The 13190-nt window shown below is 41.5% G+C and overlaps 1 protein-coding gene across 6 annotated transcripts in view; it reads left to right on the top strand.

Annotated features, from left to right (window-relative positions):
- GSAP (gamma-secretase activating protein) overlaps nt 1-13190 on the top strand; it is a 183741-nt gene that overhangs the window by 57941 nt on the left and 112610 nt on the right. For 5 of the 6 annotated variants that reach the window (XR_011377682.1, XR_011377683.1, XM_060304779.2 and 2 more), the window contains exons 17-19: nt 140-209; nt 730-812; nt 3676-3729. Coding sequence is in view for 4 of the 6 variants with exons in the window: in XM_060304779.2 (XP_060160762.1) it covers nt 140-209; nt 730-812; nt 3676-3729 (207 nt within the window). In the remaining 2 variants the exon portion in view is untranslated. The remainder of the gene's footprint in view (nt 1-139; nt 210-729; nt 813-3675; nt 3730-13190) is intronic. The other variant, XM_060304777.2, reaches the window with a different exon arrangement.

The raw sequence follows: 13190 nt of genomic DNA on the forward strand, positions 1-13190 counted from the left end.
GTAGAAGTGAGTGTGTTCTTAGGCAATTCTAAAAGAGATATAACATTTTAAACTATTCATATATATTTTGTACTTCTTTGGTGGTGGAGGCAGGGTGCAGATTTAAATACCAATAGATTTGTCTTCTTACTTTTTAAAGATTATTCAGTGGATTTCTGAGAACATCTCTGCCTGCCATTCATTTGACCTCATTCAGGAATTTATAATTGGTAGGTGTTGCTGATGGTGCATATTAAGTTGAACCCTTGACCCTTTTGCTTAAGGGAAAGCAGTAAATTGATAATGCCTCAATCTGTCAAAATGCTGTTTAGGAGTGTTTTTTCATTTTTTTTAAACTCTGTTGTAGTCAGCACCTAATTAAATTTCATTCTCTTGTGGTTTTGTAAGAAGCTGTGGCTGTTCAGAGACTGATGACGTATAAGATATGATCTTGATTCTATAACCTTATTAGTGATTTATTTTAAGCGTTGTGTTGGCTGGTTCTGTGCGAAGTGGTTATAACGTCATTTGGATAGATGTAAGTGCCAAATAATTTTTTAAAAATTATTCTCAGTGTAAAAAGTAGAACCTGAACATTTTAATCAGTGGATAGAACCATGATTAGCCTTTTGCAGATGAAGGATAAGGCAATGAAAACTTTTGTGGGTTGGCTTGTTTGGGTGCATTACAACGTCTACTGCCTTATTCTTCATATTAAAACGTCTTTTTTCCCCACCAAAACTTACTCAGCTTCTTCATATTGGAGCATCTATCCAGAGACAAGTAACATGGATAAACTCTTGCCATACTCCTCACTGCTCACTTGGGATACAGTAAGTTAACACTTTATATTCTTTCTGTAATTAAAACTGATTCACTGCTGTGGGTCAGTTGTAGGACGTTCCTGTCACAGTAACCAAGGTTGTGATTTCATTTCTGTTTTGATGCATAAGGATCTGAATTGGAGTTTTCTGGCAGAAAAATAATAGTGAGTCCTTGCTGTTGGCCAGTTTTATTTACATAAAACAGTAGAACTGAAGGAGAAGGCACAGCATACGTGTTACTCTTCCTACTACCAAGCAGAATGAAGCCTCTATCATCTTCAAATGGTTTTAGTTTTTAATTTTTTTCAAGCAGCTAGAATAGACGAAAATATTCCTTAGGGTTTTATAAATGAGCAACGGCTGGACCACTGCTGTTATTCTGAGCTGTTCTATTTACTTAGTAGATTAGCACCTTCATGAGCTTTTTTCCCAGCCTTAGAAAGAAAATCTGTGATAACTTTAGAATGTCAAGATCAGTAAAAGTCAGTAATCTTAAGCAAATCCATGCCATTCAACCTTTTCTTCCTGTTGGCCCAGACTCCCTTCCTTTTAGCTGGGAAGAAGTGTTTCAGGAGAAAACATTGTTCATTTTCTCTTGAATGTGGTTCAGTGAACTGAGCTTTGTTGGATCAGAAGTGAAAACCATGTACAGGCTCCCCCTGAACAAGGTTCTGCCTCTCCTCCTTTCATATTTAGATGTTAGAACTACTGTGTGCTTAGTCTTGAGGCAGAGGTTTGTATCAAAAAAGCATTTAGAAAAATAAATTTAATTCAGGTAGCACAGACACAGGAAAATAAGTACTAGGGTAAATGGTAACACTTCCCATTTTGTTTTTAGACTATCTAAATATAGTCCTTTAAAAAGGCATATCAGATGTGTTTGATTAATTTTTTTCCTTTTTTTTTGTTTTCTGTGGCTGCGCCACGTGGCACACAGGATCCTAGTTCCCCGACCAGGGATCTAACCCGTGCCCCCTGCAGTGGAAGCGCAGAGTCCTAACCACTAGACTGCCAGGGAAGTCCCATGTTAGAAGAATTTCTAAATTTTTGGTATACGCAATGGTAGTGTTTTCCCAAAGGCCCTTTCTTCTTTGTCTCTCACTGTTAGAGTTCGTAAACTTTCATGCCTCTCTGTAAAATTATAAGGAAAGATCTGAGCTTGTTTCTTCTCCAGGCCCTCATTGTTTGAAGAACCCTTGTCAATATACATGCAGACTCTGTGGTAATGTGGCAGGAAGTTCGCAGGTTAATCCCTACCCCTCCCCCAGAAGCAGGAAATGCACATTTCATCTTCCTCCCCTCACCACCCAATGCTGGCTGTCGCTGTCTTGTGTTCAGTGTCTGGGAGGCCGGGTCTGGACCTCTGGTTCCCAGGGTTGTGTTTAAACATGGTGCATGTGTTAGTTGGTTGTTGTGTGAGTGTCATCCTGACAGGTAGTTCTTCACATTTGCATTTCTCCTCCTTTGTGGAGCAGAGGAAATGTGTGGACATACAGAGTGACATCAGGAAGTCCTACAAGAAGTACAATATGAAAAAACCCAAAGTTTTAACCACTGCGTGCAGAGCTTATTTTGGGGTTTATCATGTTGCTTTAGACTTCTTGCGGTTGGAGTAGGTTACCTTAAAGGTCTCTCCTAATCCTGAAATTCTATGAGCCTATGATTTTCTTTAGCAATGATGTAAATCATTTTCTTTTCTCTAATCTGCATATGCTCTTAATGCTATACCCTTAATAAATAAATTTCATACTTCTGTATGGAGACAGATTATTTCTGTAAATAACTGAATTGGGTTTTTTAAGATACTAGAAAATATTGTGTCTTACACATAGATAATCCTGAATTATGCTTTGCAGACAGTGAGCCTTGTTATACTTATTTGAAGATGCTATTTATAACCTAGAGCTGTAGTGAAATTTCTGTTGCTGAGTAGTGATGAGTGAAGCATACATAGATTTTTATTACAGGCTTTCTCCTGTCCAGTGGAGGACTCAGTTGCTTGAATGTTCTGGAAGTTTATTTCTCCATCCCTGTGATGCCCTTTTTCTCAGAAATATTGTATGTCAATAAAATCCAGGACATTTAAGTTCTAAACAAATACCAGGTTTTATTTGTATTTTCTTATATATCATCTACTTAGTTTTTAGGAGATGAAAGAGGAATTGACTAGTTGACAGGTTAATATACATAATTAACATGGAAACACACTTTTTAAAATAAATAAGTGGCAATTTTGTCAGTTTATCTTTTTATTTAAATTTCTGTTTTAATGCTCACTAGTTAGCAGAATGTTATAATTTGGACTTCCTGATATGAATTGCGTCTTGCACATTTGCCATGGTGATCTTGCTAGGTAAACACTTTATGGGGATCTCTTATTTCCGAAATCACGGTAGAGGATGAGGTGCAGAACAGTTTTCCACTGAGGTCAAAAAAGAATCCCATTAGTGAGGCAGGGACCAACTGTAATACATTTAAGTGAAAGAGAAGAAGAGGGAGGAAGGAGTAAAAGGAAAGTGTCCACCTTATTATTATACTTGATGGTGCAAATATAATTTGCCTCCTTTGTTCTTAAATGGAAATGTGTAAATAATACATTATTTACTCTGTATTTCTTCATAATAGTTTATCCTTTCCTTTAGTGACACTGTCAACTATTATAATCATAACTTTACAGAATATTTCCCTTCCCGAGGCAAGAGATAGGCTGTGTTCACTGGTATTTATAAACCCCAAGTTTTATTTAAAGTAGAGGTTACCAAACTGGGAGCTGCCCTCAGCTTCTGTCTGCACGGAAGACACTTCCTGAAGGCTCGGGCTGGGGGTAGTTGATACGTTTAGCAGTTGTGTGTATGTTTTTCCCCCACCACAGGAAATTCCTGGAATAACCCTTGTGACAGAAGAGATTCCGTTGCCTCTTATGAAGGTAAGTGCTTATAGTGAGAGACAAAAAGCCCAGACCTGCGTGGCTTCCTTGCTGGCCTCACGGTCTCCTGCCCCGAGTGTCACGGTGGTTCCAAAAGGGATTGTAAACTGTCAGGGGAGAATGCTGCAAGGGGTAAGGCTAGTTGTCTAGGCAGTCCTTCCTAAATGGTAGTCACCAACGACGATATCAGGGCAATGCTTAGGAATGCTCTTTGAAGAGGGAGGTTTTCTGAAGACAGAGAACTACAGGGCTCGATGTGAAGTGTATAGAAGTCATACTTCCCACTGTGCCTCAAACCAATCCATGCTGGAGGAGTTCTTGCAAATTTTCTTGAGCAGACCTGGGAGCTGTTTTTTACTTCACTTGCATTGTCACCCCCTCACACACACACACATACGCACACACACACAGAATCTTAAAACCATTAAGTAACCTGGGCTGGGATTAACTAATTTCCTTCTCGTTCTGAGAACAGTGTTTCTGTTTCTCAAGAGTGACCTGCTCGGGCTGTCCCTGTGGTCTCAGCACACACCTTCTTCCTGCTCACCAAGCAGCAGTGTTAGTGTCCCTCTACAGTCTGGTGGTTTCAGAGGAGTTTCTGGTACAATAGGGAGGGTGGGGTGGGTGAGCAGAGAAGAATGTGTATGTAGTTAAAACCGAGGAGTATTTTAACATAGTTTTCTTGAAGCTCCTTTGTTGTTTTTGGCATTGCCTCCTGTTAATTATAGCTTGGTGTGTGCTGGGAAATCTCAACTTTTGGCAGCAGGCAGCCTAGTATGCTGCTGCCTTTTACTATTTACATTTGATTCTTTTGGACCCACAAAGGGCAGGGCAGGCTCAGGCAGCTGAGGGAAAGCCTTGGACGTTTGAGGTCACAGTGATGCCCTGGGGGTGAAAGAGGGCTGACTGGGGCAGGTTTAGTGGTTCTGGGTTTTGGTCCTAAGAATGGTCCTTTAAGGGGAGATGGACAAGAGATGTATCTAGGCAGCAGAGTGAGACAACTGTGAAGGTCTATAAAAGCAGGAAGACGAGGGAAAAGAAAGGTTTGATTAATAGCTTAAAAGATTCTTATTAAGAGCCTCCATCCTTTCATTTTATTGTTTCTGCTTTTACCACTAGTCCAGAAAATCCATGCTGTGTTTAATGGACACACAATAAACCAGTGAAGGAAATTTTAAAAAGAAAGCAATGTCACTCTACAGTGACATTCTACAGTTCCTAACATATTGTCTCTTTGCCCCGTTTCCTCTTGGTCTTTGTCATAGGTTTGCATGTTTTACCTAGTAGTAATGGCCATCTAGTGATATTTAATAAAGATTATGTATTATAATATATCATACGCATTTTCATGTTGGTACATAAACTTCATAATTTTCATAATTATGGTTTCTAATGACTCCATAGGTTTCCACTGTGTTGCTGTGTCTTAGTTTACTTAATCATTCTTCTGGTTTGAGACATTTAATTTGTCTCTAGCCCCCATTAAAAAAATTTTTTTTTGCTATTAAAAATAATGTGGCAGGGCTTCCCTGGTGGCGCAGTGGTTGGGAATCCGCCTGCCAATGCAGGGGACATGGGTTCGTGCCCCGGTCTGGGAAGATCCCACATGCCGCGGAGCGGCTAGGCCCCTGAGCCATGGCGGCTGAGCCTGCGCGTCTGGAGCCTAGGCCCGCGTACCGCAAAAAAAAAAAAAAAAAAAATAATGTGGCAGTGAATACTTTTATGTAGTTTTTTTGTGTGTATGTGATTTATTCCCTTAAGGTTAAATGCCCAGTAGTATTATTGGGTGAAAGGCTGTGACAATTTTTATAGCTTTTGATTCTTATTGCCAAGTTGATATTCAAAAAATGTTGTGATCATTTACACTGTTACAGGGGATTTATGGTTTATCGGTTTTACTATAACCTTACATTATTGTGTATTTTCCTTTAAAAAATTAAGTAAGTATAAAAGAGTGATGGGAAGGTTCTCAAACTTTTTACCAATTGCCTTATTCTAAGAATACAATTTGCCTCTGCTTGGGAACAAAATAGCTTATTTTTGCACTCTCTGATTTTTTCTTTTTTTTTTCTATTTGTGTGTGTGTGTGTGTAAAATTATGTTTTTATGCAGTTCATTCTTCTTCCTTCTTGATATTCACATTGCCTTCTCCTCACTTTTTTCTCCTCTCCCCTAATTACCCTTAGCATTTGGCTCTGCAGAGGGTTGTTTCCCATTAACTGTTCCCAAACATGCTTGGAAGCTCTTCCGAGACTCCACATACGTTCATGTGTTAGTAAGAAGTGTTACGTAGGACAAGTGTGAGCTGTAGATCTCTTCACTGTCCTCTCCACGCAGACACAGTCCATCAGGGAAGGCAGAGGAATGCTGCCGGGATTTGCCTTGGGCTCAGGAGAAGATGTCACTGGGTTTGGTGGCCAGCTCCACCCCAATCCCCCACTGCCATCACTAATCGTCCCTTCCAGTTCACAGGACACCTGGTCCTGAGAGCTCTCATTTGTTTCCCCATCCCTGCTTGCATAATACCTCTCAGAATAAGCAGCTGCCTTTGACCTAGTTCTGCAATTCCCAGCCTAATTATATTGCAGTGGATCTGGTTGCAGTGGCATATCCCACCTACTTTTCCTCCCTCCCCAGCCCGTTATGTGACTGTTCTTGCAGCTTCCCCATAGGAGTTGGCTTTGAGCACCCTTGACCTGAAACACAAGTTACCTTTCGAAGGCATGCTTGCTGCAGGACTTTCCACGAGGCCCAAGGGACCCCAGACTACTCTGACCACACTTGCTTCCATCCTGCTTGGAAGATGACTGCCCTGATAAGGAGTCTGAAGAGGGAAGAGCAAAATGAAACTAGATGAGCACTTCCCTTCTGCTCTCTCTGCCAATAAGTTTAGTGTGAAGTGAAGCACTTGACAAATGTTTAACATATGAACATCGAATTTCATTGGTTTATACCAGTGTATCACCTGAAAGACAAAAGCCTTCCTTTATAGAATGGTTTCCAAAAGAATTTTAAAAAAATGAAACGAAATGTATGTTAAAACAAGGCCCTCACCTTAAAAAGGAATGTCATCAAGAATGGCCTTCCTAAGAATGAATTTATCTCTTCCACGGGAAGTCATGTAAGGATTAAAAAAAAAAGAAACCATAGCTTACTTGAATATCAAGAATGGAGAAATGGAGTATTTTTATTAAAGTATTGTTAAGCCAGACATCTTTAGTTTCATTTTATAAAGTAAGGAAGCCTTTAATTTAATCATTTGTGTAGCGACTATTAACTATCTGACCTAGAGACTGGGAAGGAGAAAGACTTCAAGCCCCGTCCCAGTTATGGCCACTCCAAGTGAGGGCATTGCTGCAGTGTCCATCAGGGGTCTAGATGCCCCTGAGCAATTGCGGAAAGAGTGGTTGGCACCTGTGCTGTTCTCCATTCAGAGACTGGTTCACTTAATTATGCTTCTCTGAAACACTTAAAAAGTGTTTAAAAAATACTTTTTTGGGCAGAGCATGACTATAATTAAGCGTCTAATGAAACACAAAAGACACTCTTTTCCTTGACCCTCCCAGTACAGACAGCCACCATCACTTAAAGAAAATGTTTCTTAGAGATCCAACGTATCAACAATCGCAGTGTAGAAACTTACAGTTTTTAAAAATGAGAATGAAAAAAAAAAATGAGAATGGTTGCTTTGACAACAATGTAGCATTAACAGAAATGTCAATTGGTTATGTGGGAAATATTGACTTTCCAAAGTTTAGTTTGTACATATGTGATCTTGTGATATAACTAGAAATATATATTTGGTCTTCTTCCGTGGTTCCCTGCACAGAGCTCCTAAAATCCTTGTAATTTCCTAAGTGATAAAAGCTACAAGTGCACCTTTTGTTATAATGTTTACTGTTTGTTCCAGTTCCTGAAGTAGCTCCAGAGTACAAAGGTGAAAAGAATGTCTTTTATTATTCCTAACAAGCCCCTTCCAGCCACACCTGAGTTTGTTAATGAGGTGGCCTTTGGAAAGCACCTAAGGATGGAGCTGGTTGCCAGGAAAACTAACCATGTGATTAGCAGGTTGGCACTTTGAGACCTCTACCACCACTACCTTCCAAGGCCAGAGTGGCTGGAGATGGAGTCCAGTCACCAACGTCCAGTGATTTAACCCATCATGCCTATGTAATGGAGCCTCCTTAAAGAACCCTAACTGAAGACCTTCTGGGTTGGATGAATATACGGAGGTGCAGGGCTGGGGGTCCTGTGCCTGGAGAGGGCACGGAACCTCAGAGCCCATTCCCACACGGCCTGCCCCACGCATCTCTCTTCAATCTGGCTCTTAAATGAGTTGTATACTTTTATAATCAACTGGTATATAGTAAGTAAACTGTATTCCTGAGTTCCATGAGCCTCTGTAACAAATTCTAGAGCCCATGAAGGGGGTGCTGGGAACCTCGGATTGATAGGCAGTCAGTCAGAATCACAGGTAACAGCACGGGCCTGTGATTAGCATCTGAAATGGGGGGCAGTCTTGTGGGACTGAGCCCTCAACCTGTGGGATCTGACAGTATCTCCAGGTAATGTAGGACACCCTGCTGGCATTGGAGAATTGATGGATGTGGAGAAAAAAACCCCACGTTTGGTGCCCAGAAGTGAAATATGCTGTGAATAGACTGTTGTAGAGAAAAAACAAGAGTTATTCCTATACAACATATTTTTGGGGACAGAGTGTTATGGCACGTTCAAGTAATATTGTAAAAACATAATTTTAATGATTTTACAAAGAAACACAACTTACTAGAGATAGAGCAGCAGGCTGGTAACTTCATTCCTGTCATATCTGTAGAGATGAGGGTACCTTCAGTTTACTTCTCAGATGATGAAATTGAGGAACAGACCCAGGATCAAGAATTCTTGTTTTTGTCTCTCTCCTACAGCCACTAGGCTGTGCTGCTTTTATTCATAGTTTAGTTGAAGACATAATGTTTAATTCTTAAGGTTGAGAGGAGGGAACTGTCTTAGCATTGGCTTTCTCAGGATATATGCTGATTGCGAGATGGAATAGTTTAGAGCCATATTTAGGGAGTTACATGAAAAATTACATCTCATTAAAAATGGCTAAGAGTACTACCCAGCTGTGCAAAGAAGAGAGATATTTTTTCTAAATGTTGGAAAGAAGGAGGAAGTCCACTTATAAATAGGAGAACTTGGCCTTACAACATGCAGTCCCCTTGGCAGGAAGCCTCAGGAGTTCCGGTCGCTGGTCCTCTGTGTGGATGGCCTGCTTACAGCATCTTGGCCTAGTATGGTACCTTACTAGCCTTATGGACACAAAGACATTTCTATCTGATTCTGTCTGTGCTGGAGGTAGTAGGTCCCTGTGTTTCTCTGGGCTGCAAGTAAAAGCTGATACTGAGATGGTATCCACTGAAGAGCCAAGTTGGATTGATGCTTTACCTCTGCTAGTTGAGCCCTGATAGGAAGGGTAAAGTTTCTCTCTGAGTTGGCTTCCTCTTCTGTAAAAGAAGATGCTGGTTCATCAGCAGATGTAGGATCAAAGCCAGAGGGCCTTTAAGAAATGAAAGGCAGGGCTTCCCTGGTGGCGCAGTGGTTGAGAGTCCGCCTGCCGATACAGGGGATATGGGTTCGTGCCCCGGTCCGGGAAGATCCCACATGCCGGTCCGGGAAGATCCCACATGCCGCTGAGTGGCTAGGCCCGTGAGCCATGGCCGCTGAGCCTGCGCGTCCGGAGCCTGTGCTCTGCAACGGGAGAGGCCACAACAGTGAGAGAGGCCTGCGTACTGAAAAAGAAAAAAAAAAAAAAAGAAATGCAGATTTTTTTTTTCTGGCAGTAATTTGCAGCTGAGCCCGTAAGTACCACAGGGCTTTTTTTCTTCCTTTTTTTTTTTTTTTTTTTTTAGCGGTATGCGGGCTTCTCACTGTTGTGGCCTCTCCCGTTGCGGAGCGCAGGCTCAGCGGCCACGGCTCACGGGCCCAGCCGCTCCGCGGCATGTGGGATCTTCCCGGACTGGGGCACGAACCCACGTCCCCTGCATCGGCAGGCGGACTCTCAACCACTGTGCCACCAGGGAAGCCCTTTCTTCCTTTTTAAAGAAAAAAAATCAAAATTATTTCCCACATAAATGGGAAACAGTCCCTTAATGAAACCTGTTGGTCTGTTTGTTCAATTAATAGTTGTGATGGGCTACATTTGGTAATTATTTCATGTCATCCTAAGAGACAAAATAAGATTATTTCTCAAGAAGAGACTTGGAATAATTTTCCTTCCTTTAAAATCAAAATTTAAAACTCCCCCTGTGCAGGGAAGTGCTTCTGGGTCATTCCTTGAGGATCTGATGGCTTCTAACACCAGAGTCTCCCAGAAGTAGCTAAATTTACGGATATTTTTCTTAGAAAGCATTTTTGTGTATTTGAAAGCTTTATAAGCTCTTTTCAGGAAGCTGGCGATGTGCTTCAGACTCTTGTGGCTTTCACTTTGCTGTTGTCCCTGATGAATAGTGCTTAGTATTCAACTAGTTCTGTAAGTGCTGGTTGACGGAAAGGAGTGACTTTCTGTGCTCCCAGGTTGGCTGCTAGGGTGTGACTGTGTAGCTCCCATGCCCTCTTCCCCCCGAACCATGCTATAACAGCTAACCTTTTACCTTGGAGCCTCTTTTACTCTCTGCATCAATGAGCATGCTGGTGTTACTTTGGCTTTTGAGATCCTTTGAAGATTGGTCCTAACCTCCTCTCTGACCCTGTCTCCTATTATGTCACAACACAATTGCAAGTCTTCAGACAGCTGGTTCTTCATCAGCCTTTAAGCCAGAGATGTAGATGAGAACCTTTGAGGGTGGGAGGGAGACTGGGATTACCTGTATATGCTCAAGAGTGTTCTCAGCCCAGGCTGAATGGTCGGCTTGCCTGGGGACGGTTGAAAACTCATGAGGCTCAGGTTACACCCCACACCAGTTAGGATTCTAGGGGATGGGACCCAGGTTGTTGCTGAGGTCGGTCGTTACACCCTAGAGGCAGATATCTTCACCACAGAGAGTGAAGGGGGCTGTGGGTTGTGTTCTCTGCTTTCTCTAAAGCTCTGTCTCTGATCTAAACCCAGAATCCACATTCCGCTCTCTCAGTCTTTGCTCATTTCCTCAGAGCCCCACCTAGAATATCCTCTCTTCACCCTTCATTTACATATCCGTTTTCATCCTCTGGGTCTTAGCTATTTCCCATACTTCCAAACAGACCTCCCAATTTGTAATGGTGTCTGAATTTTCATAACTTAAGAAATTGCATCACTTATGTACTAGCTACCAAGTAATGACCTATGCCACTGTTTTCTCTGTACTCCCTCAATATCTGTATTATAACATCCAGCCCAGTGACCTCCTTGAAAGACCTACACATTTATATTACAATATTTCTGGGGCTTTTGGCTAATAGTGTTCCTTACTTAAATGTAAGTTGTTTTTGTTTTAAAACTTAGATAATTTTTCCTTCTAACTCAGTAGTTTTGAACTATTTTAGGCCATGGATTCCTTTGACAGTCTGATATAAACTGTAGACCTTCTCCCCAGAAAAGTGCTCATACAAACACATACTCCATTTTACATATAATCAGTGGGCTCAGAAGCCCCTCTGAAGCATGTCCTTGGACTTGTTTTGTCTGCTTATTCTCAACTCAGACAAGGGTCTGAGGAAAGGGATTTCTTAATGGGGGTATGAGAAGAAGATAGTTTGGGAGAGAACTTTTCTTGGGAGCCACAGTGTGAGTATGAGAGTGGGGTCTTCTGAGAGGAGGATGACTTTGGCCTGAGGGGAAGAGGGCCTTGCACAGGTAGAAGGACACCAGCGTCCCTCCCCTTGCTCTGTGCTAGACAAGATTGGGTGGACGACGCACTGGGACTCCAATGGCCAAGCAGGCAGAGCTAATAGTGGAAATGACCACTAGATGTCACCACAACACCACTTAGTTTGCTGGCTTTTGGCACTAGTTGCGTGAACTCAGGTGTAGAATAGCAAGAAAGCTGTACTGATTTCCTGTTAGGGACTGAATTCTGCCAAATGTCGGCAGGATTTGCTTTCATTATTGTTTTTTCAATATAAGGAAGACCAAAGGGTGGATAAAGGTATATTCATTATAAATATATGGAAAGGGAAAGAAAAGATGAATGAGATAGGTCAAGTGGAGAGTGGGACCTGACGCCTTGGTTCTGATTTCCTCTAGAAATGACAATTTCTTGGAAATAGCCTTTCCTGTCTCTGTGAGAATGGATGTCAGCTGAACGGGCTTTTCAGCTAACTAATTTCCTTTTTTTTTTTCTAACATCTTTATTGGAGTATAATTGCTTTACAATGGTATGTTAGTTTCTGCTTTATAACTAAGTGAATCAGCTATACATATACATACATCCCCATGTCTCCTCCCTCTTGCGTCTCCCTCCCACCCTCCCTATCCCACCCCTCTAGGTGGTCACAAAGCACCGAGCTGATCTCCCTGTGCTATGTGGCTACTTCCCACTAGCTATCTATTCTACATTTCCTAGTGTGTATATGTCCATGCCACTCTCTTACTTCGTCCCAGCTTATCCTTCCCCCTCCCCGTGTCCTCAAGTCCATTCTCTATGTCTGCGTCTTTATTCCTGTCCTGCCCCTAGGTTCTTCAGGAGCCTTTTTTTTTTTTTTTTTTAGATTCCATATACATGTGTTAGCATACGGTATTTGTTTTCTCTTTCTGACTTACTTCACTCTGTTTCACAGACTCTAGGTCCATCCACCTCACTACAAATAACTCAGTTTCATTTATTTTTATGGCTGAGCAATATTCCATTGTATATATGTGCCACATCTTCTTTATCCATTCATCTGTTGATGGACACTTAGGTTGCTTCCATGTTCTGGCTATTGTAAATAGAGCTGCAGTGAACATTGTGGTACATGACTCTTTTTGAATTATGGTTTTCTCAGGGTATATGCCCAGTAGTGGGATTCCTGGGTTGTATGGTAGTTCCATTTTTAGTTTTTTAAGGAACGTTCATCCTGTTCTCCATAGTGGCTGTATCAATTTACATTCCCACCAACAGTGCAAGAGGGTTCCCTTTTCTCCACACCCTCTCCAGCATTTATTGTTTGTAGATGTTTTGATGATGGCCATTTGACAGGTGATACCTCATTGTAGTTTTGATTTGCATTTTTCTAATGATTAGTGATGTTGAGTGTTCTTTCGTGTGTTTGTTGGCAATCTGTATATCTTCTTTGGAGAAATGTCTATTTAGGTCTTTTGCCCATTTTTGGATTGGGTTGTTTTGTTTATTGATATTGAGCTGCATGAGCTGCTTGTAAATTTTGGAGAATAATCCTTTGTCAGTTGCTTCATTTGCAAATATTTTCTCCCATTCTGAGGGCTGTCTTTTGGTCTTGTTTATGGTTTCCTTTGCTGTGCAAAAGCTTTTAAATTTCACTAGGTCCCA

This window comes from Globicephala melas, chromosome 9 (assembly GCF_963455315.2).
Source record: "Globicephala melas chromosome 9, mGloMel1.2, whole genome shotgun sequence".
Classification (NCBI taxonomy): Eukaryota; Metazoa; Chordata; class Mammalia; order Artiodactyla; family Delphinidae; genus Globicephala; species Globicephala melas.